This window comes from Cryptococcus depauperatus, chromosome 2, assembly GCF_001720195.1.
Source record: "Cryptococcus depauperatus CBS 7841 chromosome 2, complete sequence".
Classification (NCBI taxonomy): Eukaryota; Fungi; Basidiomycota; class Tremellomycetes; order Tremellales; family Cryptococcaceae; genus Cryptococcus; species Cryptococcus depauperatus.
The window spans coordinates 568,872-591,458 of NC_089469.1; the positions used below are offsets into that span (position 1 = coordinate 568,872).

The following is a 22,587-nucleotide window of genomic DNA, read 5'->3' on the forward strand; positions in this document are numbered from 1 at the left end:
AACTCTTCATGACAGCCATCAAACATGGTGTTGATGCTTATCCTGCAAAGTACTCTGACCCGCTTTTTGTCAAGCGTCTTATGGCCGACTATGGGCAACGAAGCGAGCCGCGCCCGGGAAAGAATGCCTATTATCACTTGACAGAAGAGATTCCTAGTGACTTTGACAGATATCAATTTTGGCCAGATGCAATCGCCATGGGAAGCTTACACGGCCGCCAATTTACCCAGGTGTTTGGAGCACCATGCCGCAAGGGCCTTGATAGTAGGCGGAGTGGAAGATCCATCATGGCGTTTGACCTTAAGCGCCAAGTACTCGTTATCAAGGCCGAGATGAAGCTCGATCCTAAGTTACTTCCTCCGGCTCTCAATCCCTTGCACGCTGAACTGTCATTCGATGACATTACCCATCAAGGTATACATATCACCAAGGATTCTATAAAAGGTGACGCAGGGCATACTGATCAGGATTCACTTGAGGTGACTGTTACTGTCAGTTGTCGCCGGCCTCCAAAGTTCTATACGGCTTTTGATCCGGGAGACAGGGCGCCCGACTATATGCAGGGTACAAAATACCTAATCAGTCGTCGAAGAGCTACGGCTATGGACTTTGCTATTTCTGGTACCGTGAGTGGCCTGCATACCGATTGTTGGTCTAATGCCATTTTAGCCAGAAAGAGATGCAGGTCCCATTCCAGCTATTCCGGAGGGTCCCTGTGCCTATGTAAGCTCCTGTTGCCTTTAGAACGAGAGCTAATCTCTCAATGTCTTCCTGAAGCCTACTTTTTGGAACACTTACCGATGGGTTTTTCGGATGCACAAGAAGCAATACGACAGACTTCTCACAAGCGCACATAAAATTCGAGCTTTAGCTCAAGCCGACCCAGAAATGAGCCTGATGTCTTCGACTAGCGAACGAACGCGGTGGACCGTTCGGGCGCTTACAGGAGAGGAATTCAAACGGATATATACACCTCCCGAGTTGTCAAAATTACCATTCTCCACTCATACGCTCATTGAAGGTTTAATTGGGCACGGTATCGTCCGTCCTGAAGATATAGTCGACCTTATAACGGTGCTGGAAAAAGTATCTAGCTCAACCACTTTTCATGATCGTATTTTGGAGACGCTGTTTAGTCACGAAAGAATTCGTGACGTGAGAGTCATCGTTCCGAGTGAGTGCTGCTTGATTATCTATATTGATACCTTACTTACACATGGCTAGGATTGGCTGCCTTTCTCCGTCGAAAACCTCCTTACATCCAGCCTCATCTTGTGTTGATCCGGACTGTTCTCGTTACACCAAGCCGTCTACTGATTGGACCACCACAGTACGAACCCTCCAACAGTGTGACCCGAAGATATCATGATAAACTAAACGGTATTGTTCGGGTGCAGTTTACCGATGAAGAAGACAGGCTTTTTATAGCAGACTATCTCAAACTAGCGGATAGTATCAATCCGACTGTTGGCATTATGGCCCGTATTCGACGAGCTTTGCAATTTGGCTTAGTAATTGGCGGTGAAACTTTCTACCCTGTTGCATCTTCTGCTTCTCAACAGAAAGAACATGCAATATGGTTTATTAATACCCATGTTATCGATGGCTTAGAGCTACGCAGTTGGATGGGCACAGTGCATGAAACTGTAGTGGCTAAGCACGCGGCCAGGATGGGATTGGTAAGGGGACATATAACAACCAGTCTATTGACTGATCTCACGTCAGCCTTTTAGTACCAGCCGTATTGTGAACATAAAAATTAACGTCGGAGAGGAAATGCCAGATATTATGCGAAATGAGAGATGCTTTACAGATGGTTGCGGAGTGGCAGGAAGGCAGGTCTTGAACCAAGCTGCACTGGCTTTGAATGAAAATATGGGGATCAATACTAAGCCTTCCGCCATTCAGTTTCGGCTTGGGTATGTTGTAATGTGAGCCTTGTCGGTTCGCTAGCTAACAATCTGGGATAGTGGTGCAAAGGGAGTTCTTGTTGATTGGCCACATCTAGTCGAAAATCTAGAAATTCGACTACGACCATCACTAATCAAATTCAAAAGTGATCTTGCCGATCTAAATGTCATCCGAGTGCGCTAATATTCAACGGCTTCAGACAAAAGCTTATTTCTGCATTCTAGATTGCAAAATACCAAGCCGCATTTTTGAATCGTCAATTTATCAACATCATGTGTGCAAATGGTGTCCCCCATAACCTTATCATCAGTATCTTTGAAGAGGCAATCTCTGATATCAAAGGCTTCAGAGATAGAGTCGGAGATGGCGCTATTACGAAGAAGGACGTGGAGCTGATTGCACTCGCTGAAGACGTAGGCCTTGACGTCTCAAACCGCTGAAAAATCATGCTTATCTGATTTTTCTTCAGTTTCCCTTGGCTGAATTGATAAAAGCAGGATTTCATGCCAATCCTCTCGTCTTGGATGTTGCCGCGATAATTGAATGCAGAGCTTTACAAGATCTCAAGTGGAGAGCAAGAGTAAGACTAAATGGCGGAGTCTATTTGATTGGAGTCGCGGACGAGACTGGTACATTACAAGAAGGCGAAGTATTCTGTCAATTTCAAGAGAACGATGAGTCGCCAGCCATTATTGTCATCAATGAAGTCTTAGTGTGCAGAGCTCCAGCCTGTGAGTTTTCTAGTTCTCTTGACTCGTGGAAGGCTTCACTTACCTTGTACAACTATAAGTGCATCCTGGTGACGTCCGACGAGTCTTAGCCGTTGATCGTCCAGAGTTGCGGCATCTAAAGAACGTAGTGGTTTTTAGTACTCAAGGTTCACGAGATTTGCCTTCCATGTAAGTTTTGTGCCTCTTGCACTATATTTCTTCTTTCATGACTATGTTTGCCTGACAGATGGGTTGTACTAATATAGGTTGGGCGGAGGAGATTTGGATGGTGATGGTGAATTGCTCCTTCTGTCGGAATCTCACAATTATGCTGATATAACTAAGACTTCACTCTCATCTGGGATCAACGCTTCGTGCAATCTTTAAGAGTTTACGATGCTATGGACTATAGGGCCCCTCTTCCTATCAGCGTGAATTCTGTGACTCAGAGGCATTTGAACGAGGTGCGTTGACAAACTGATTCAAAGATTGAGCTTATGAACGATCGGGATAGAATTTTGTCCAATACATTCTCGTGAGTAGTATTCAGTCAAATGTGCTGAGGTCAACTGAGCTGATTTTCACCTAGAACGACGTCCTTGGACAAGTTGATAACTGCCACTTGGCTTTGTCAGATATGTTTACTCCCTTTGATCCAAGATGCCTTCATCTTTCTGAAATTCACTCTGTAAGTTATAAGAGGTATGTATCATATACCAACTAATGTGTGTTTACTAGACTGCGTATATCTCAATATTCTGTCAATATTATCGATAATGTCTCACTTACTTGTTTTAGTGTTGACTTTGCAAAGACTGGTCAAGCGGCTACTCTTGATCCTTCCCTTCGTCCTAGGGAATGGCCTGATTTTATGGACAAGGTAAGGCCCCTAACAATCGAGACTTCAAAAGCACTTAAGGCTCTCTACCTTTCTTTTCTGATAGGACGATGTCAAGATTGTATACCGGAGCACAGGAATTTTGGGAAAAATATTCCGTATCGTACGTTATCCGTCTTTACTCTATTTTCTTAATGAGAAACAATGAGCTTATGCTCGTATTAAGGTTCAGTCGGATCCACACTTTTCACCAAGTGATCTTGAACTTATGGGTTATCCAACTGATCCACGTCTCACTCGTTATCCTCTACATGAAAGCCTTTTGGACAGACTTAAGCCTTTAAAAGCTACCTACGAGAAGGATCTTCAGTATGATATGCGACGGTAAGTCTTTGAGATTGACTGTCCATTCAAGTGAGTAACAAAATCGTAGATATCGTGTATACGAGCCAGAAATCCCATCTGGTATAGCTATCAGAAACAAACGTCGGAGACGAGCTCGAGACCAAAATCTCAATGTAATTCTGTGCTACATAGGAATAGGCCTTGTACTTACACGAACATCTCAGGAGCCTCTCCGTGAAGCTTATCAAGTCCTTGTAAATAATGTCCGCAAAGCTGCCCAGAAAATCATTCAGGACTTTTCATTTAAAACCACTCTTAGTCCGATGCAGGTAATAGCAAGACATTGTTACGCCTTAACGTTTGAAGAGACCTATGTCAAACAATGGGAGAAACAGTTGTCCGAAGGTCAATGGCACGGCCAGCAGCCAGAAGATGAAGAATCTGGAAGACTGGGACCAAAGTACGTCAACTCGTGATGCTCTGAGATGAGAGAGTCTAACTGTTGTATAACCAGACCTCTTATATCGTTCGCATGGTGCTTTTATCAAGAACTCGTCCAAATTGTGACCCAGCCAACGACGAACGCGCCTGTGATAGAGACTGTCTAAACCAAATTTTTTCGTTGTGAACACATTGTTCGCGCCCGACTACGTTTGATCGACTGCACAGTGGTCTCATTTGAGAGACCACAAGAGAATTGTTGCTCATACAGTATTGTAGATTTTTGTGTTCTGCTGTATCATCAAAAGCATTTTTAACTGCAACTATATGCATCGCGACTCGGACTCTACATCTCCTCTTAGTTATCTTGCTCCTTCACAAAAGAAGTTGGCCAATATTACCCTTATCCAGCTAGAGTGGCCATATGTTAAGTAATACCCGTCCTCTTTATAATCCTCTCAATAGTCTCAGCTTCGTCGCTTTCCATCTCTATAGTCGCCAGACCAGCTATTTGTCCACAACAATTACAGGGCGATAAGCTTAACGTTGCGACCCAAATTCTCTTCCTTGGCAGTTGAAACTCAAACCCAGTACAAATTTTGACAATACACTCTTTTCATCCCCAGTGGCTTGAATACAGGGCTACGAAAATCAGAATTTTCAGCGACAGACTTTTCCAATTCAACCACCATCCCTTGCGCCTTTTGCCATCTCTCTAAGCCACACTTTTTCCCAGCACAAACAACAAACCCCAGGATGACCCATCTCCCAGTTGCTGAGCTCTCTCCTGCGCTGTCCCCGTTTTGCTGCTCGCTCAAGAGCCCTTTTCGTACATCCTACAATTCTTGAGCGTGACGAAAGAGTAAAAAAAGAGACACGGAAAGAAAGAAGAGAAATAAGATAAAATACAAACCAAATTCCGGGGTTTAAAACCGCAAAGATAAAGAAAGTACCTAAGCTGAAGAATAACTTTTCCCATTCTCTATTGGATTCGAGAGATGGTAGAAAAAACTGTTGCATGAATAGTTTTAATTCTCATCTTCAAACACATTTCCTCCCCCAACAGCAAGCTTGAATCTTGTCTTTTTCACTCTTTTGGCTATACTTGCGTTAATGACGTGACTGATTTTATAATTTCCTCAGGTTAACCTCGTATTATTGGCCGTAGATGTTGGGCATATATCTTGTTACAGGACTGATGGCTTTAGGTGAAGCCGTTGCACATCCGCATTCTCGCCTGGTGAACCATTACGCTGGATCAAGTATCGAAAAGCAGCTGTCTTTAGATTGCGGAGAAAGCCATTATATAGATCCTATCCGAACTGATCAGCCAATTCACAATGATAAACCAGTAGTATGCCTCACATAGCTTGGTTCAAGATTATCGCATACTATGCCCCCGTCTTCAAGAAGGGAGCCTACCTCTCTGCCAGTGATCTAATGGTCTTTTGGACCCGCCCTCAGCTCAAGGCAGCTAACCCTTCTTCGCCAAGCACTCCATGCCCAACCAATTGGAATTATATAGACGATAACCTCTATGTCTGTCATCCCACAATCCTCGGCTCAAGTGACCATTTACAGTGGCAGCAATGCCGATACTTACAATCTGCCTACTGGCGTTAGTAAATTGAGTGTAGCCAATGCCGTTGGTGGCATCAGAGGGAAGATTGTGCGGAGCGGTAATACTGTAAAAATTATGATTTGGGTAGTTCATTTATATTTTCTACGTGGGTGAAATATTAGCCTGTTCTTATAATATATTGACCAAATCTTTAGGACTCCTTCCGACTATAATCTCAACCACTCTGTCGCTTTGATTCAATTGCTCGCGAGCATCATTGCTACCAACCGCTTGGGTCAAAGTTGTGGACCTTTTTTTGTTTTTGGCAGTTTCGCCATGTTTCTTAATCGATCACTTTTGGCTTTGCTTGACATGTTTTGGGATCCTGCTGTAACTATTGACCCGCTTTTTTAAAGGCGATGCGAATGTTTTTCTATTTTATCAAAGCTTCATCATGTTAGACAAACTGTGTCAGCCCTCAGCTTACAGCGTTCAAGTAGCATCAATAATGAGTACACCGAATGAACATTCGCGTTGATGAGTAAATGGCCAAGGACGAATAATGACGGACTGCCTACCCCAAAAGGGTGCCTAAAGGCCATTACATGTAAGAACCTCTCAGCGCTGAGCGATGAAGGTAGATTGTATAGCATTACTCTCTGAGCCAAGCTTGACTTCTAGCTTTCTTTTCTGCAGCCTTCTTTCTGAAACGATCCTGGGAAAAAATGAGTAGAGTTCTTGGATGTAAAGCTTGACATGAATTACTTACCATGTCCTTCTTTGTGATTTTCTTCTTCAAGCCACCCCCCATCTCTTCTTCTCTTTTTCTTTTGGCATGTTCTTCATCCTTCTCCTTCTCCCAAGCATCCACATCAAAATAATGACTGTTCATTCTTTTTGCCCGATTAAATTCGTCCAAATGATCAACAGTATATGCGAAATCCGCCGGTGTAAATCTACCCGTTCTCGAATTGAACGCAGCGCGTTGGGCAAGAGAAGCATCTGAGCCGGCAACCGTACCAGCTCTTTGAGAAGGAGGGAGGAGCCAGGCAAGAGCAGGGTCAATATCAGGTAATTGGCCAAATTCGGGATGATTGTCTTGAGGTATTGGAGCAGGACCAGATGGGAGAGGAGGCGGCTCGTTCGGTAAGGGAGGCTGATCTGTGGGCTGCTGTTGCAAGGGATTTGTCCAAGTTACTTCTTCCGTTTTGGTATTCCAAAAATAATAGGCTGAATTTGATTGTCAAACAGAGCCAAAGTTAATGTACAAAATGCACTCACCATTCTGCTCCGCAGCCCAGACAGCTTGCCAAACTGATTGGTCTTTGCGTCTTCTCTCCTCTGGTTCTTCTCCCTCTGGCATTTTCCCTTTGCCTTTGTCTTCCGTCTCAGTGTCCCCGGGTAGTCTATCCTCGGATGGATCCCATTCTTCCTCACTGCCACTTGCGTCTTGTTTTCTCGTCTCTGTCGATGAATCAGCTGGAGCTAGAGATGGCGAAGAAGCATCTTCAACAGTAGCCTTTTGTGGTGATTTTGACATACTTGAAAAGATATAGTGTTGAAGCGGATTGGAGAGATATAAAGAAATAAATCATGTCAACAGCATTTAAAATACTCTTTCGTCATCATTTTTTTTTGTAGGGGGGCACGGGAAATTTTCCATTTAATCTTTCTATTATTCTTTTGTGTTTTAATCTTTACATTTTATTGTAATATTGTCTTTTGTCATCCTACTTTCCAAACAACCTTAAGGATTTGATTTTTTCTTTCTTTCGCTGTGTTGGTCTGAGATCAAACGGAAATAGCAATGGCGTGAGTTGTCTTATCTACTAACAACGATTGGTAAGATATACCTCAAACTGCCCATTCCGTTTGACTCATTTCTTATCATCTATTTACCATATCAACTAACATGAACTTTTGTATAGATCGGCTTGGGATATAATATCAGCCGCTTTTTTTTTGGGCATATTTATCGCTGTCATTTGTATGTTTCATTCCTTTGTGATCCAGTCCATCGATGTATAGAACTGCAACTGATTCAAATGCTTTCTCAATCTCTCTCATTCAAATTCGCGACTTGCTGTAAAAGACTATGGCTCAAAGTTTGCAAGCCTCTTAGAAGCGCGTACTACGTCCACCACATCCTCTCTCCAATCCCGCGGTGTTTCTTATGATCCTACCACATCCCGTGTTTCTCTCAAAACAGATAGGGCCCCTCCCAGTAGAGATGAGTACATTCAAAATATACAGGTCGCTTTCAAGAGAGGGGCGCATGGAATCAAAGCTCACAAGGATGCTTTTGGCTTTAAAAAAGGAAGCTCCGAAGGAGCTCAAGAGTCACCTACTTCGTGAGTGAGGAGGCAATCTGCGCGGGAGAGATATTGATTGATCGAATTCAGAGCGAACGAGAAAAGAGGTTTCACGAGAACCAAAAAACTTGATTAAATCGTGTCTAGTGTTGAGCGTAATCAGATTGAAGAGCGAGCCGTAGCATCAAAAGATAAAAGCGCCAGGAGCAGCCTTGTAATATGACCTTTATGTATCAAGTTTGATTACATGCAATACTTGAAAACATGCTTTCAAGAAGAAAACTTTTATCTTTCGCTATCCCAAAAAGCCAAACGTTCAGAAATCTCCCCTTATCCATTTTTGCCTATAATTCCAGGGTTAAGTATCAAAAATTACTTGGTAAACCTGGTGAGAAACACGCTGTCTATTTCCATTTGTATTTGCTTCTCCGTCGTTAGCTCGTATTACAGTATTCGTCGAAGGGTTTAGCGGCTTATCAAATAGATTCCAGTCACTCATTCCCATATTAGGATCCGTGACTGCATCCATTCCTCTACCCAGTATTGGGCTATTGCTCATTCCAAAAAAATCCATCGTCTCCAGATCATCTCGTCTTCTAGTGCTGCCCAAGGGAACGTTGTCCCACGCAGACGAACTCCAATGACCGTGATGAGCTGAAGGCTGGAAAAAGGGCATTCCAAGAGTCAGATTGCTATCTTCAACGCCTTGAAGAGGCATTGGCGTATCTGTGTCTATGCCGAAAGACGTGACTAACCTAGAGTTTTCGTTAGCTCATAATAATGAAAGACATGAGAGAAGATTGCTGACGAGTACAGGTCATTCCTTATGCCATAGTTATCCTCTCTTGGATGCATAATATGCGTATCAGGCAATAGGTCAGAGGTCCACCTGGCATTGTGAACATCCCCCCTGTCATCCACAGCAGATTCTCGATTGTCTTCGCTGTCTTGTGCGAAATCAATGTTGCTTGTCAACAGGTTTGAATCGACGACCTGTCTGGCAAATCCATGTGCTTTCTTTTGTTGCGCAAAGCACTCACTTTCCTTGACGCCCATTCCTCCCATACAACTAATATCTGTTCCATACAGTGCTTGCATAGGAGCAGGTGGTTCTTGACCTCCAAGCTGTTCTGGACGAGTTGGTGTAGACTGGGCAAAATTAACCATATTAAGAAACTGGGACATGATATCCACTGGCGGCTGGATATCCTTCTGTTGGAAGCTGTGAGGTGATGCAGTATGATCTGAGGGCTTAGCATGTTGAGAGCTGGAATCGTTGAAAACTGATTGACCAGAAAATGCCTTATCGGCGAAGTTTGTCGTCTCATAAAGTTTTCTAGCTTGCCATGCTCCAACCAGTTCTTGAAACAACTTTTCGTGCCGTTTGGCAGCTTTAAAGCAGTCTCCCCATATACTCAAACTGTCTTGACACAAGTGAATAGCATTCTCAGCATGGTGTTGTTCGACGACAGAGATTTCTGTGGAAAAAGTAGTGATAATGTGAAGCAGTGTCATGCCCGCGAGGAAGATACGATAAAATCTCCATGTCGAAAGCTTGGAAGAACTTATAGGAGGTTGAAGATATGTGTTCTGTGTCTGTTTACATGAGTCAACATCAATGTAGGACAAGGAAAAGTAGCGAAACCTACCTCACAAAGTGCAACTGCTGACTCTAGACATAATGACACATATCTTCTACCCGCTTTTTTGTTGGCTATTATAGGCCTAAGTAACATTTGTACGCAGTTGTGGTACTCTAGTTCCCAATGTTCCCTACTCAGCATTGGAACGTTGACGCCCGGTAATGAGTTTGGATGGTACGCGCGCCATTGGTCGAGTTGTACGAGTATGTTGTCGACTTTGGGTATAGTTTGGCACTCCGGAGAGTAAATGTCTTTGGACAGCTTGACAGGCTTATCAAGACGATAGATTGCGTCCCTCCAAGAATGTCAATTTTGAGCAATTTAAACCATGATGTTACATACTGGATTTTCTGTTTCAGTTGATTAAGTCTGATGTTGTGGATTGCCGAGGTCATACTTGTCACATTTCCATAACCATGAGCATACTCATCCCCTGGTCTTTTGCCAGCCATCGCTTCCAACTGTTGGTTTTGCATTACGCGAAGAGTTTGTAGATTGCTGAAGTCGGCATCAACGTTAACTGGAAGTTCGATATCTATATCGCGATCTTGAATACCTGTTGGACGGCCTAGCTGAGCAGACATCATCCTGATCGCTGTCAGCAGTTTGATTCCGACAACGGGTTGTACCAAGCTCACCTATCAAGCGAATAAACTGCCCAAAACACTCGTTTCTTCATCTCGTATCTTTTTGGGTCCTTTTCCCTCTCAGCTTTGGACATTGTTTTCCGATGAAGACCGAGCTCTACTGCAGTACGCATAGACAAGCCTCCAACTTGCCAGACTGAAACTTCAGCAGTGGGATGACGGAAACCGTAGATTGTTAACAATACAAGCGCTTGAACGGTTGCAAGAGAGTGGTGGGAAGATAAAGTGGAGAGACAAGCAACGGCAGCGTTGTAATATACCTGGGCTCATCGCATCAGCGACCATGTTTATCTTGGATCAACGTGGTTACTTACTTCGTGAGATACAGCTCCAGGCAGCTTTTCATCTTCACCAAGTCTTGCACCATAGCCATAGCAAAGCCATAAGAAGAACGCTGCAAGATTCCTCCTTTCATCTTCGCCTGCTCCCACGCCCCATAATGGTCGCCCTTGACATATAGCTTCACGGTTGTTATGCCAGTATCGCACCGTATGCCAATCAAAGCACCCAAATCTTGACTGAATATGGTCATATACGAGATCAAGATAATGTGCGGCAAGGGCTGGAGCTGGAAGCGGAGGTGTTGGATGATGGAGTGTATATTCTAAAGCTGACTGTACAGACGCAAGCTCTGGGGGGGCAAGATAGGAGAAACGAGAGAGGTAAGAAGGCTGAGAACGATCTCGTGGTCTTCGAAGTGCAGTAGCACAAACCCTTGCCCAATTCACTCCAGATGATGGACCAACATAGACAGGTTCTTCTCCACCTCCGAGACTTAGCATACCCATACCAAGCGCAAAATCATCTTCATCTCCGTCACCCCCTTCTTCTTCACTCGGCAACATCCCTTCCATTTTCCCAGCATCTTGAGGCTTGGTAGTGACCGCTTCGTTGACTTGCATTAGCGGCGTGATAGCTTGAGCTTGTCCACCGGATCCAGCGGCACCAGTCGCACTGGAGCTGTCTCCTTGAGGTATTGCCTCTGCGGATGATATTTGTGCTTGATCAGTAGAAGTTCTTGATTCGGGTTTAAAGTCAGGCGCATAGGCGTTATTGAGTTTGACTACTGCAGCTTCTCTAGCCTCTGCTGAAGCTTGAATATGATCCGTAACAAATTGTGATTTGGGATTGAGTTTGCGTAGTTCCTTCTCCAAGGCTGCACATCGTGATTCGAGCTGAGAGACATATCTGCAACTCATTAGAGAATGTCTACAGTCCAACAAGAAAACACAAACTGACTCGAGAAGGAAAATTTCATTAGGTGTCCTGTCAAGATATACACACTCCTTCCTAGCTCCCAAGCAATTGGTACATGTTGGAACAGGGCTTGAACCTGGCGGTGCTGGAACGCACTGCATCAACAACAATAATTAGTTAGCGTCACCTCTCAAGGCGGAGCAGTATACATACCCTCGCTTTGCGCTCTTTGCATCTCAGACATGCAATAGCATTACGCTTTGGTACAGTAGAGCGTTTCCTGCTGCCCGTTGAAGTTGTGGAAGAGGAGACAGCTGCCCTATTGCCAGGAGGCATTGTGTATGATGGCGATAACTCTTGGTTGGTGTATGCCAAGTGATATTTAGGCATGAATAGGAAGAGTATGGTCAGTCAAAAAGGATGATGACAGACGGTAATTGATCTTATTGATTTGATGTATCGGTTGCCCATGTCTTTCTCCCTACAATCCAGCCTTTGCTGCTCACTCCAATGGGACTGGCGATGAGGCTGACTTGTGCAGGAAAAAACGTTGAAAGGGTAGATTGTAATTGGAATGAAAAAAAAAAAAAACTAAGAGTAAAGAAAAAGTGTTAAAGAAACTAGGAGACTAGTAAAGTTGAACTCCGCGTGGTTAGCAACCAAAAAGATTCACTCTGCAAAACTTGACTTGTCATCAAAAGTCAAAAGCTACATCCAGTTGGGGTCTTCCAAAGGGTAACGATATATTTATCCTTTTGAACGAGATGAATCTTGGATGCATTTTTTAAGATGAAGCCGCTGCTCCTTGGAAACTTTGTGATCAAGAATGTACAGACTCTTTCCCAAAGCCAACATTGTGTCAATCACAATCCTCTATCACCCCTCAACACACTTTTGGTTCAACTACAACATTCCCTTGTCCGCCTTAAGCGCCAACACCATTCGAGTAAGGGACCTCGTGGAAGAGGTAGGACTGTTATAATCAGCTGAAGATAGTTTTGAACTCGGTAGAGGACTCACCACAGACTCTCCAAAGTGACTTCTTCTAATGACCTCCGCTAATACCTTACTGACATCAATAACTTCAATCTTTTCACACTTTTCACATTTGTCCGCCTGCGGGATTGTGTTGGTGATGACCAGCTTTTCCATTCCGCTTTCGTTGATTACTTTGAGTGCCGGCCCACTGAGAATACCGTGCGTAGCAAAGGCATAAACTTTGGTAGCACCAGCTTCTAAAAGGTTACGAGCGGCCAGACCCAGTGTACCACATGTGTCAGCCATGTCGTCGACAAGAATGGCAACTTTGCCAGCGACAGAACCAACAAGAACCATGCGAGATACCTCATTGGCCCTTTTTCGTTCCTTGTGGAAGAGGGCAAATTCAACGTTTAGTCGGTCGGCAATAGATGTTGCCCTTGTCACAGACGTGAGCCAGTTTTTGACAGCTGTCATACTAATGCTCACCGCTTAGCACCACCGGCATCAGGAGACACAATAACACAATCCTTGACATTGATATTGTTCCGCATGTATTGGATCATCGAAGGTTCGGCATAAAGCTGAAAAGATCAACACTTGAATCGCATTAAGACTAAGCCACTCACGCTGAAGAGGTCACAAAGAATCTCACTGTCAGCAACCTTCTCACAACGACAACCACACTCACTTGTCCACAGGTACATCGAAAAATCCTTGAATCTGTGATGCATGCAAGTCCATCGTAATCACATGGTCACAGCCAGCCTCTCTCAACATGTTGGCGACAAGCTTGGCCGTGATAGGTGCCCGAGACTTGTCCTTCTTATCTTGACGAGCGTAGGGGAAATGGGGGATAATGGCAGTGATCCTCCTTGCAGAGGCAATCTTCACACAACCCGTCAGCATCCTCCATTCACACCGACAAAAACTCACTCTACAGGCATGAATCATGATACAAAGCTCCATCAGATGCGTGTTGACAGCGCCAGCACCAGTGTTCAAAATGTACACATCGTAGTCCCTCACACTCTCCACAATGGTCACCTTTGTCTCGCCAGATGCAGGTTGGGAAATATTTGCTCGTCCCAAAGGTATTCTCAGTCGTTTGGCAATAAGAGCCGCGAGCTCGGGGTGAGAGGACCCTATTGGATTGTTAACACCGAGTCCATCGGCTGCAACAGCCTTGGAGCATACCGGAAAAAAGCTTGATCGTGGAGTATGCTGCCGAGGCCATTTTGCGAGACTTGTATAGGCGCGATAGACTCTAAAGTTTACGGAGCTGTGAAGTGCGAATCAATGAACCGAAGCGCAAGATGATGCCACGTGGAGATTTGCTGATACTACCACTCTCACCAGAGCATAGCTTGGCTCGGAATTTGAACGTTTTGAATGGAGAGAATTTGAAGAGAAATTATACTGACAACTGAAAAAGACAGATTGTGAAATCTGGCGTAAAAAAGAGGTGTGCCGCCACGGAAGATTGTCCCGAATAACTCCGTCGCTGGCAAGGACGCGTCTCCATCATACTAGTTATAAACCTCTTCAAGATGTCAATCCAAGCTGCAACATACTCTTTTCCCCAAAGGATCACGGCGACACACGTTTATGCAAGCAAAGCAACAAACCACCGTCAACAAAACTATAAGAAGGAGCCACTGTTTGATCCTCCTTTCTTCTCCAGAAGAGCGACAAGAATAGTGGGACAGTGTCGCGTGGCGATTGGGAAAGGGCAAAAACGTGTCGTATGTTGAGGGAGGTATGGTGACCGCCACCCTATTTGGTGATAGGTGCGGTTCAGCCGGCCACGTTTATCGTTGTGAGTGATAATCTTGACGGTGGCTTTCCACCCTTTCGACATATCATGTCGTCGTCGCGAAGTCTATGGTAGCAGGCTGCATGGGAAGCTGATGCTTCCAAGAGAGACTTGATCCAAACCGCTACTCGACGTTTGCTATCTGCCATACTCGGCGACAAGAGCCACAAACAGCCATATCTTTGCCAAAAATTTCCGACTTTCAACTTGGAACAATCAAATGTCTTTTGATCCGTTAGTCGTCCCTATAGACATTTTACGTAATCTCCCCCGATACTCTGTTGAAACCAGGTGAGCTGGTGGACCCTAGATTCTTATTGCTAGAAGATACCAAGACAAGCGGGATGAGAGTCTGGACCAAGGCAGACGTTGTCTGCCACGTGCGTAGACTGCTGCTAAGCTGCCATGACGCAGGCGAGTCGACTCGTTTTCCGCCAAAAGTAGCCTCGGATATGTCCGGACACGTATCCCATTTCCTCGGGACATGATGATAAATTCTGCCGTGGAGGCGGCAGAGGTCATCGTCTGTCTGATTAATCAAGGAGTGACGCATCCAAAACCCTTACCGGGAGGTTCCGAGCAGGTGAGAAACGTATGCCCAAGGCGAGCTCAACATAATATATGAAGCATAGTGAATTGTTGGGCAGCGTATGTGAACACTGTCGCTATTGTGAATCCTTTCATTCGGGGCTTCTCCGACGATATAAGGAGCTTCGCTGTTTTTGAATGAGATATCTACAACAACGAAACGATTCAGAGGATGAAGGTGGCGAAACCAGGAAATATGTTGCCCGTCACAATTTCTCTCGTCTCGACGGTTTTTCTCTCGGCGCTTGTAGTGGCAGACCCGTCATCTCTATCGATGACGCCGGTGTTAGCAGCGAGGCATGGGGAGGAACATGGAGATATGGCCATGGGCGATCCATTGGAGCCATCAGAGAATGTGGATGTAGATGGGATTGGAAAGATGCTGCCATCCGCCTTTGATTCTGCTACGACTATGCCGGCTCCGCATTCACCTCATCCACATGCTGATCATCCGGCAGACCCGCATGCGCACGGCAGCCACATGGCGGCAATGGAAATGCTCAACGACACGGAGATCCACCGCCTGCATCACTTTCCGCCTACTTTTCTTGATGCTGATTTCGGAATTGACAGAGAGTCGGCCATTTTTGGGGAGGACCTTGCGGACTGGGACTTGGAGCAAGTCGAATCTCACCGAGGTCTTATCCTCACGCATGCTGTTTTGATGAGTTTGGCGTATTTTGGTCTGTTGCCAATTTGTCAGTCGAGTGGTCATCCGCGTTCGCTCTAACTTGTCTATAGCTCTTGCGCTACGAGCGGCAGACCATGCATCGCATCATCTCGTCAATGGTGTCTTTCTCGCCGTAGCTATACTTGGTTGGCTTGCTGGTGCCACTTACAAAGCTAACATGCCAAATTAGTAGGTATCTTATGATGTCATGGCTTTTGGGAAGCAGCTTTGGAAGAAGATAGCTGACTCGTGTAGCTATCAAGGCGCCATCTACCCAATTTTTGTCAATATTCTCTTGTTTACATCGATTGCACTTACCATCTATGACTCTTTTTGGTTTATAAGGCGCGTGACTGCGTTCTTTAAAAAGCGGGATCATACATGGAAGGGCTTTGTCAATAATGTGTTGCATTCTGCCAGGTCGCCGATCGACGAGAAATGGCCAGCGGTTCCGTATGAAATGGCTGGACTGGTGGGCAATAACAGCCAAGATGATGTCGGTCGCGGTGGGGAGCACGAAAACCACGTCATCTTTGCTATCGGTGACGATGAAGAGAATGAGCGTCAACATACGATAGAGCCGGAGCACATTGAGTATGGGGAGCAACACAGGTTTAGCGAGCACGAGGTTTCTCGCACGCTTTTGAAAGGGACCAAGCCTCATAGGCCCTCTCTCGTGATAAGACAGTACAGCTCTCCGTCGCGCACTTCAACTGGCTCGGAGGGAACACTGCAAGATACTCCACACTCTTCATCGTTTCCTCATAATTATAAAGCCTCGCAGCCTGGCCATTTTGATGTGCATTCTTACCTTTCAACCCACCAAGAGACTGAAGAAGAGCATCAGGATGACGCAGTATACCAGAGTGTAAAAGCTGGTGGATTCTTGAGAGCTATAGAAATTACGTTGACTTGGGTTAGAAGAAGTCAGATCATCTTTGCTTATGTCACCATGATTGCGGGCTTAGTCACTTACACTGTAAGCTTCTCATTTTAAAGTTAGCTTGGTCTGACGCTGGAAATCAGGGTATGTGTCGCGCAGATCTCATTCACAGTTGTGCAGCCCATTACATCAAAGGTAGCATCTTCTTTTGGTACGGTGTCCTTACGTTTGGCCGTTACCTCGGTGCGTACGCAGATCTCGGTTGGGCTTGGAACAAGCGTTCCAGCAAGAACATTTTCTCCGCCGAGATGATTGAATGCGCAGTTATCTTTACTTATGGTATTACCAACACCTGGATGGAGAGATTTGGTGCAGCACCAAATAGTCCCTATACAGTCAAACAAGTCCAGCACATTTCTATTGCTGTTATGTTTTGGTTTGCGGGTCTCACTGGTATGTTGCTCGAATCTCGATGGGTTAAGGGTGTACTTGCCAGCGTCATGTCAGGCGGTAAGAGCAAGGAGCCCACTACATACGTTTTCAGCTTCAATCCTCTTCCTGCTCTCACCATTGGTGTCGTACGTCTGTCTTTATTATAAGAGCTAGAGCTGATTTATTTCAGACTGGTCTTGCTATGGCAGCTCACCATCAAACCTATGTGTTCCAGGTGCAAATACATTCACTTTGGGGTATCCTTCTCGCTGGCGGTTCCCTTTTCCGATGCCTTACCTACTTCTTCCTTTATGTCTCTTCTCCAATTCATTCCTCCCTCCCTTCTCGTCCGCCTACTGAAATCTTGACTTCTTTCGGCTGGGCAGCGGGTGGTATCGTCTTCATGCTTTCCAACGAAGAGATTGTATGGTCGGCAATGCGCGCAGGGTGGGATGACATGATGGCTTTCTTAAACTTCACTATTGCTCTTGTCTGCTTTGTCTTTTGTTGGTGTGTAGTCATCATGGCAGTGAAGGGCTTTGCTGTAATGAGACGAAGAAGGCAAGAAGAGAGGCAATGGGGTGTCAGAGTATAATGTGGGATTTTGATTTAGATGTCTATACAGAAGCTCAACAAGCTTAAGATCTTATAATGGCTTTATATTTTGAAGAGTATGTTAAGTAAAATTAATACACATTGCTTTACAAAAGTTAGTTGGTGTATACTAAGTTAAAAACGCGCCCTTTTAAAAAATTACGCGCCGACGCGTTTTTATCATTAAATCATCATCTTCCCATTTATGATTTACATTTCTACATCTTTCGCCTTTCCAATTATTCCTCGTTATTCAGCATGACCACTGCATCCTCGTCTAAGGATACTGGTACATCTGCAACAGCCAAACATGCGGATGCCGAAGGGTATGAAATGCCTTGGTATGCTCGCTTTTCCATAAACCTTTCTAAAAGCTGACTGTTCATTTAAAAGGGTAGAAAAATATCGACCTGTCTTGCTGGATGATATCGTTGGGAACACAGACACGGTGGAAAGGTTGAAAGTTATTGCGGAAGATGGCAACGTACCCCATATTATTATTTCCGTGCGCCAAAATGCCTTACGTCCGAACCTTTCAAGACATGCTGATTGTTGTATTTAAGGGAATGCCAGGTATTGGCAAAACCACATCTATACACTGTTTGGCACATGCTCTTCTGGGGCCTGCGTACAAGGAAGGCGTGTTGGAGTTGAACGCATCCGATGAACGGTAAGTGTTATCGCGAAAAGGAATGCATCTTGATGGGAGACGAAGAGGTATCGATGTCGTGCGAAACAAGATAAAATCCTTTGCTCAGCGAAAGGTCACACTTCCTCCCGGACGCCACAAGATTATTATTCTTGATGAGGCTGACAGCATGACGGCCGGCGCTCAACAAGCACTTCGGCGAACAATGGAGATTTACTCTAATACGACGCGATTTGCCTTCGCATGCAACATGTCCAACAAGATTATTGAACCAATCCAAAGCCGATGTGCTATTCTGAGATATAGCAAATTAAGTGACGTAGAAGTTTTGAAAAGGTTGAAGGAGGTTTGTGAGATGGAAAGTGTGCGCTGTCTCATGTTTCGACTCGTGATTAGTAAAGAGTAGCTGCTGACGATTATACTGATCAGGTTAAGTATAATGATCAAGGTCTCGCTGCACTCATATTCACCGCTGAAGGAGATATGCGTCAAGCCATCAATAATCTACAATCAACTTGGTCCGGTTTTGGCTTTGTCAATCAAGACAACGTATTCAAAATTTGTGATCAACCACATCCTCTGGTTATCCGCCAGATGATCAAGAATTGCCAAAAGGGACAAGTGGACGAAGCGCTGGCGAGAATAAATGCGCTATGGGACCAAGGCTACTCGGCGGTAGATATTGTCGTCACAATCTTTAGGGTTGTGAAGGGAATGGAAGAGTTACCCGAGTATCTCAAGTTGGAGTTTATTAGAGTACGCTTAGAAGGAATTGTGTATCAGAAGATTCTTGCTGATATCTAAATATAGGAAGTTGGCTGGACGCATATGCGTGTTCTTGAAGGCGTAGGAACACTGGTTCAACTTGGTGCTATGATTGCTCGTCTATGTAAATTCAACTTACCTTTACAGGCACTCAAAATATAGTTATTGTATTGGGCTCTCCATGCAATCATTCATCACAAACACAATCAACTGGATGGAGTTGTATTCAATGTTTTTGTTCATTTTGCTATTTTTTATTGCTCAAAGCTGCCAAGAGCTTGCCCAACCTTGACTTTTTCACCAGTGGTAACCTTGAATTTCCAATTGTTGGGAGCCTCAAAGACAAGGACAATGGTACTGCCCAACCTGAAGCCACCTATCTCATCGCCCGCTAATAGAGGTTGTCCTTTGAGAATACTGGCAGAGTTGTAAGTAGCTTCGGCGTACGTCCGCGGGGGATGGGAAGGATTTCGAGTGTTGGTACGTAAAGCTTCATCGAAATTGATTCTTATAGAACCAACATTGGTCGCACCGACGGGTACCATCGAGTAAAAACCATACTTCCATCTGCCAAGAAGAGCTACTCGTTCATTCAAGACAAATAAATCTTTCAATCTATTGGCAATATATGGCGAGACAGAGAAGAGATCACCGGTGAAATGCCGACGGCGCTCAACAACCCAAGTGGTGGGAGAATGGAATCGATGATAGTCGCCTGGTGCAAGATAGATGACGCAAAAGTAAAGATTGTTATGCTCTGATAGTTGAGGAAGCTGAGAGAGGTTGATTTTGGAGCCTAAAGCACCAGTGCCAAGGGAAGCAGCAACAGAAGCATCGTGCCCCAAATCGTGTCCATCTGAAGGACAACTGGCATCCTCTATCTCTCCAGACTGAACAGCCTCAGATGGTCCTTCCGGTTGCCCGTTTGCTGGGGCTCCTTGGCCAATAAGCGAAGACAGAGAATAGGGAATGTCATTGATATTGGCAAAATGCTCATCATCAACAACCTTTGGCTGAGAATCACGGCGTGGAATATCAGTAGCGGTTCCGTGAAGAGAAGCTTGAGATCCAAGAAGAGCTTCAAGAGAATAAGTGATCCCCTTGACTTGTTCTACATGCTCGCCTACAATCTTGCCATAGTGAAGGACACGGCCATCGGCGGGCGATACCTAAGGCGTTATAAGATGCAATTCTCCAATATGGATCGAGACAGCTCACCATTGGTGCATCCGCAACGGGTCTCACACCCTTCTTTAGCTCTCTATAGAAAAAGTCACCCAAACTTTTGTATTCCGAAAGTTCTTTTGGCACTTCATCGAGATCACAACCAAATATCCTTGCATATAGTTTGAAGCCAAAAGGACGGAACCACACAGGAAGGATGAGACCGTTGAGATAGCCCCATAGCTGCGATAAAGATCGTAACGGGAGAGCACCAAGTACCTGAACCTATTGTTGGCAGTCAGCCTCATGAATTGAACTAAAGCCATACAACTTGCCTGCCATGGCCCATCAACCTTCTTACCCGACCTCTTGATAATAGCTCCTCCCTCGCCTTGAGACTCTACTTGAATATCTTCTCTTCTCTGTTTCCGGTATTGTACAGCTAAAAGAACAAGAGCGCCAAGTGCGATAGGGATAGGGTACCATTTGATAGGCGTAGAGCGAACTTGAGCCAATTTCTCTGCAAGACAGAAATGAGCCTCAGCCTATTATATGACTTGACTCACCGTTGAATGTCTTTTCTGATGGGTCTCCTCTCTTATCAGGCTGATTCGATGGTAACGGCTTAAAGTCTTTGGGTTCAGATGACGGCAGTTTAGTGCTGTTAAGCCTAGCCAAAATTTGAGTCGAAGTAGCTGACCATGGTCGACGGCATAATACAGATTGACAAAGCATAGCTTGCCTACTGCCTACATTCAGTCTATAGATAAGTGAATTTGCCTGCTTGCGTATAGTCATTTTATATTGTTTACATTGAAAATGAATGAATGTAAATAGTTTGATATATATATATAAATGAAGAGTAATGGCGGCGACCGCCGAATTTCCTGATATAATTCCGTCACCTTACCTTGTTTTTAATTTTCTTTTAAAATTAATAACAATAATATAAAAGCTAAACATTTAAATGCCAAATCCACAGATACAATCTGTTATTGCTTTTATCAAACGCAAATATCCTTTGCCCAAGGTGAACCCAGTGAGTGGCTTATTGATAGGCAAGGCATGGTTAACTTGGTATGTTAGGCATGGGTTGAGAAATGTGCAGATGCTTTGGTTGAAGCTGGAACTGAGGCTTCCATTGACAATATCCACGCCGAATACCTCTACTCAGACCTATCGCTATGTACCCTGGAATCTGTAGTGTTTCCTGTTGGAGAGCTTCATAATATTGTTGTCTTTGGGCAACCTACGCTTCTCCAGATACACTCCATTTCCGAGGCCGGTGCATCTGCTTTCCAAATCCAGACGACAATGGAGCTTAGATCAGAAGTGCTTTCAGGCCAAACTCGAATACGCGGGCTATATGATGAGGATGAAGAGATGAGAGAAGGAAAAGTGCCGCCTTATCCGAGAAGTATGTTGAGACTGGAAGTTGGCGATGGCAGGAGAAAAATGAGAGCGATGGAATACAAGCGTCTTCCAGATCTTGTATTGGGACAGACCTCTCTTGGATCAAAGGTAGGTTTTTTTAGGCTTGTTGTAATGCCTGTGCTGACTGAACTGTTGTAGATCGTTGTTCAAAACGTCAGAGTTCTTCGGGATATTCTTTTACTAACACCGGAAAATACTCGTGTTATCATGGATAGTTGTGTTGATAATTTGGAATCGTTGCAGAAAGAACGCTTCTTGCGAGATCTCAAAAGACGATTAGGTAAACTGGACCCAGAAGATGACGAAGAAAGAGACAATATCAAAGCACCACCTTTTATTCCTCCCCCTATCAAAGGCGGGCAAAGGCGTAATGTTCGAAAACTACCAAATCGGCAACCAGCCTTTACAGCAGCTGCCGCAGCAGGTGTTAAGGCACCTTCTCAAAGAGCGGCCGCTTCCGTCAGACGTGCCTCTCTATCATCCAAGGTCACTGCCTCACTTTCCAATCACGCCACGGCCTACGAAGCCACAGACATAGATGAGTCAATGGACAAATTTGATGAAGAGTTTGATGAAAGCTTTTTGAAGCAACTGGAAGAAGCCGAGTCGAGAGCTATCGCGGCTAGTGCAGCTAAGAAGGCTGATGACCATGACGCCAGTTTCCAAAGCGATGATGATGTTATAATCCTCGATGAGTCCATGATCCGCCGCTTGGACAAGATTGAAACACAGGCACAATCCAAAGTAGAGGATGAGAGCAAGAACAATTCAGGTCATGGTGATTTGGATGATTTTGAGCTAGACGACAACTTTTTCCGACAAATCGACGCAGCAGAAGCGATGGGCTTAGCCAGTGTTGCCCAAAGTTCAAATCTGCAACCGCCCCACCAAGGAAAGCAAACGTCTCTCATCAACAGCTCTACCACTCGTGGGAAAAGGGTCTTGCGAAAGAATGAGCACCCAGAAGTTATAGAAATATCAGATTGACTGATTTACTGATTCACTTGCG

General features: G+C 44.8%; 11 protein-coding genes across 11 annotated transcripts; 6 read left to right on the forward strand and 5 right to left on the reverse strand.

The window, feature by feature from the left end:
* Nucleotides 1–8: 8 nt before the first annotated feature.
* Nucleotides 9–4,412, forward strand: L203_101463 (uncharacterized protein; the record flags this gene model as incomplete). Its single annotated transcript, XM_066210903.1, has 19 exons — nucleotides 9–626; nucleotides 670–723; nucleotides 778–1,174; nucleotides 1,225–1,679; nucleotides 1,726–1,919; nucleotides 1,971–2,085; nucleotides 2,136–2,324; nucleotides 2,381–2,642; nucleotides 2,702–2,810; nucleotides 2,888–2,916; nucleotides 2,967–3,085; nucleotides 3,136–3,156; nucleotides 3,211–3,323; nucleotides 3,420–3,501; nucleotides 3,566–3,622; nucleotides 3,686–3,843; nucleotides 3,893–3,977; nucleotides 4,029–4,264; nucleotides 4,319–4,412. The coding sequence occupies 19 exons, from the start codon at nucleotides 9–11 to the stop codon at nucleotides 4,410–4,412; spliced, it is 3,387 nt and encodes a 1,128-aa protein (XP_066067000.1).
* Nucleotides 4,413–5,432: 1,020 nt separating this feature from the next.
* L203_101464 (uncharacterized protein) lies at nucleotides 5,433–5,959 on the reverse strand (the record flags this gene model as incomplete). The annotated part of the gene is made up of 3 exons (XM_066210904.1): nucleotides 5,433–5,558; nucleotides 5,611–5,682; nucleotides 5,849–5,959. 3 exons carry the CDS (start codon nucleotides 5,957–5,959, stop codon nucleotides 5,433–5,435), a joined length of 309 nt encoding a protein of 102 aa, XP_066067001.1.
* Nucleotides 5,960–6,458: 499 nt separating this feature from the next.
* L203_101465 (uncharacterized protein) lies at nucleotides 6,459–7,346 on the reverse strand (the record flags this gene model as incomplete). Its single annotated transcript, XM_066210905.1, has 3 exons — nucleotides 6,459–6,521; nucleotides 6,576–7,036; nucleotides 7,088–7,346. The coding sequence occupies 3 exons, from the start codon at nucleotides 7,344–7,346 to the stop codon at nucleotides 6,459–6,461; spliced, it is 783 nt and encodes a 260-aa protein (XP_066067002.1).
* Nucleotides 7,347–7,613: 267 nt separating this feature from the next.
* On the forward strand, nucleotides 7,614–8,254 carry L203_101466 (uncharacterized protein; the record flags this gene model as incomplete). Its single annotated transcript, XM_066210906.1, has 4 exons — nucleotides 7,614–7,618; nucleotides 7,735–7,793; nucleotides 7,899–8,157; nucleotides 8,209–8,254. 4 exons carry the CDS (start codon nucleotides 7,614–7,616, stop codon nucleotides 8,252–8,254), a joined length of 369 nt encoding a protein of 122 aa, XP_066067003.1.
* Nucleotides 8,255–8,476: 222 nt separating this feature from the next.
* Nucleotides 8,477–11,941, reverse strand: L203_101467 (uncharacterized protein; the record flags this gene model as incomplete). The annotated part of the gene is made up of 8 exons (XM_066210907.1): nucleotides 8,477–8,873; nucleotides 8,927–9,714; nucleotides 9,768–10,056; nucleotides 10,104–10,349; nucleotides 10,400–10,668; nucleotides 10,723–11,596; nucleotides 11,648–11,760; nucleotides 11,819–11,941. 8 exons carry the CDS (start codon nucleotides 11,939–11,941, stop codon nucleotides 8,477–8,479), a joined length of 3,099 nt encoding a protein of 1,032 aa, XP_066067004.1.
* A 589-nt stretch (nucleotides 11,942–12,530) lies between these two features.
* On the reverse strand, nucleotides 12,531–13,820 carry L203_101468 (uncharacterized protein; the record flags this gene model as incomplete). Its single annotated transcript, XM_066210908.1, has 7 exons — nucleotides 12,531–12,578; nucleotides 12,626–13,022; nucleotides 13,073–13,167; nucleotides 13,213–13,248; nucleotides 13,337–13,471; nucleotides 13,520–13,728; nucleotides 13,781–13,820. The coding sequence occupies 7 exons, from the start codon at nucleotides 13,818–13,820 to the stop codon at nucleotides 12,531–12,533; spliced, it is 960 nt and encodes a 319-aa protein (XP_066067005.1).
* A 799-nt stretch (nucleotides 13,821–14,619) lies between these two features.
* Nucleotides 14,620–15,034, forward strand: L203_101469 (uncharacterized protein; the record flags this gene model as incomplete). Its single annotated transcript, XM_066210909.1, has 3 exons — nucleotides 14,620–14,690; nucleotides 14,814–14,982; nucleotides 15,032–15,034. 3 exons carry the CDS (start codon nucleotides 14,620–14,622, stop codon nucleotides 15,032–15,034), a joined length of 243 nt encoding a protein of 80 aa, XP_066067006.1.
* Nucleotides 15,035–15,159: 125 nt separating this feature from the next.
* On the forward strand, nucleotides 15,160–17,567 carry L203_101470 (uncharacterized protein; the record flags this gene model as incomplete). Its single annotated transcript, XM_066210910.1, has 5 exons — nucleotides 15,160–15,685; nucleotides 15,729–15,846; nucleotides 15,913–16,636; nucleotides 16,684–17,118; nucleotides 17,163–17,567. 5 exons carry the CDS (start codon nucleotides 15,160–15,162, stop codon nucleotides 17,565–17,567), a joined length of 2,208 nt encoding a protein of 735 aa, XP_066067007.1.
* Nucleotides 17,568–17,824: 257 nt separating this feature from the next.
* Nucleotides 17,825–19,142, forward strand: L203_101471 (uncharacterized protein; the record flags this gene model as incomplete). Its single annotated transcript, XM_066210911.1, has 6 exons — nucleotides 17,825–17,907; nucleotides 17,960–18,071; nucleotides 18,130–18,236; nucleotides 18,282–18,579; nucleotides 18,645–18,971; nucleotides 19,026–19,142. The coding sequence occupies 6 exons, from the start codon at nucleotides 17,825–17,827 to the stop codon at nucleotides 19,140–19,142; spliced, it is 1,044 nt and encodes a 347-aa protein (XP_066067008.1).
* A 92-nt stretch (nucleotides 19,143–19,234) lies between these two features.
* On the reverse strand, nucleotides 19,235–20,942 carry L203_101472 (phosphatidylserine decarboxylase; the record flags this gene model as incomplete). Its single annotated transcript, XM_066210912.1, has 4 exons — nucleotides 19,235–20,149; nucleotides 20,199–20,429; nucleotides 20,480–20,664; nucleotides 20,711–20,942. 4 exons carry the CDS (start codon nucleotides 20,940–20,942, stop codon nucleotides 19,235–19,237), a joined length of 1,563 nt encoding a protein of 520 aa, XP_066067009.1.
* Nucleotides 20,943–21,111: 169 nt separating this feature from the next.
* Nucleotides 21,112–22,565, forward strand: L203_101473 (uncharacterized protein; the record flags this gene model as incomplete). Its single annotated transcript, XM_066210913.1, has 3 exons — nucleotides 21,112–21,183; nucleotides 21,231–21,665; nucleotides 21,717–22,565. 3 exons carry the CDS (start codon nucleotides 21,112–21,114, stop codon nucleotides 22,563–22,565), a joined length of 1,356 nt encoding a protein of 451 aa, XP_066067010.1.
* Nucleotides 22,566–22,587: the final 22 nt, after the last annotated feature.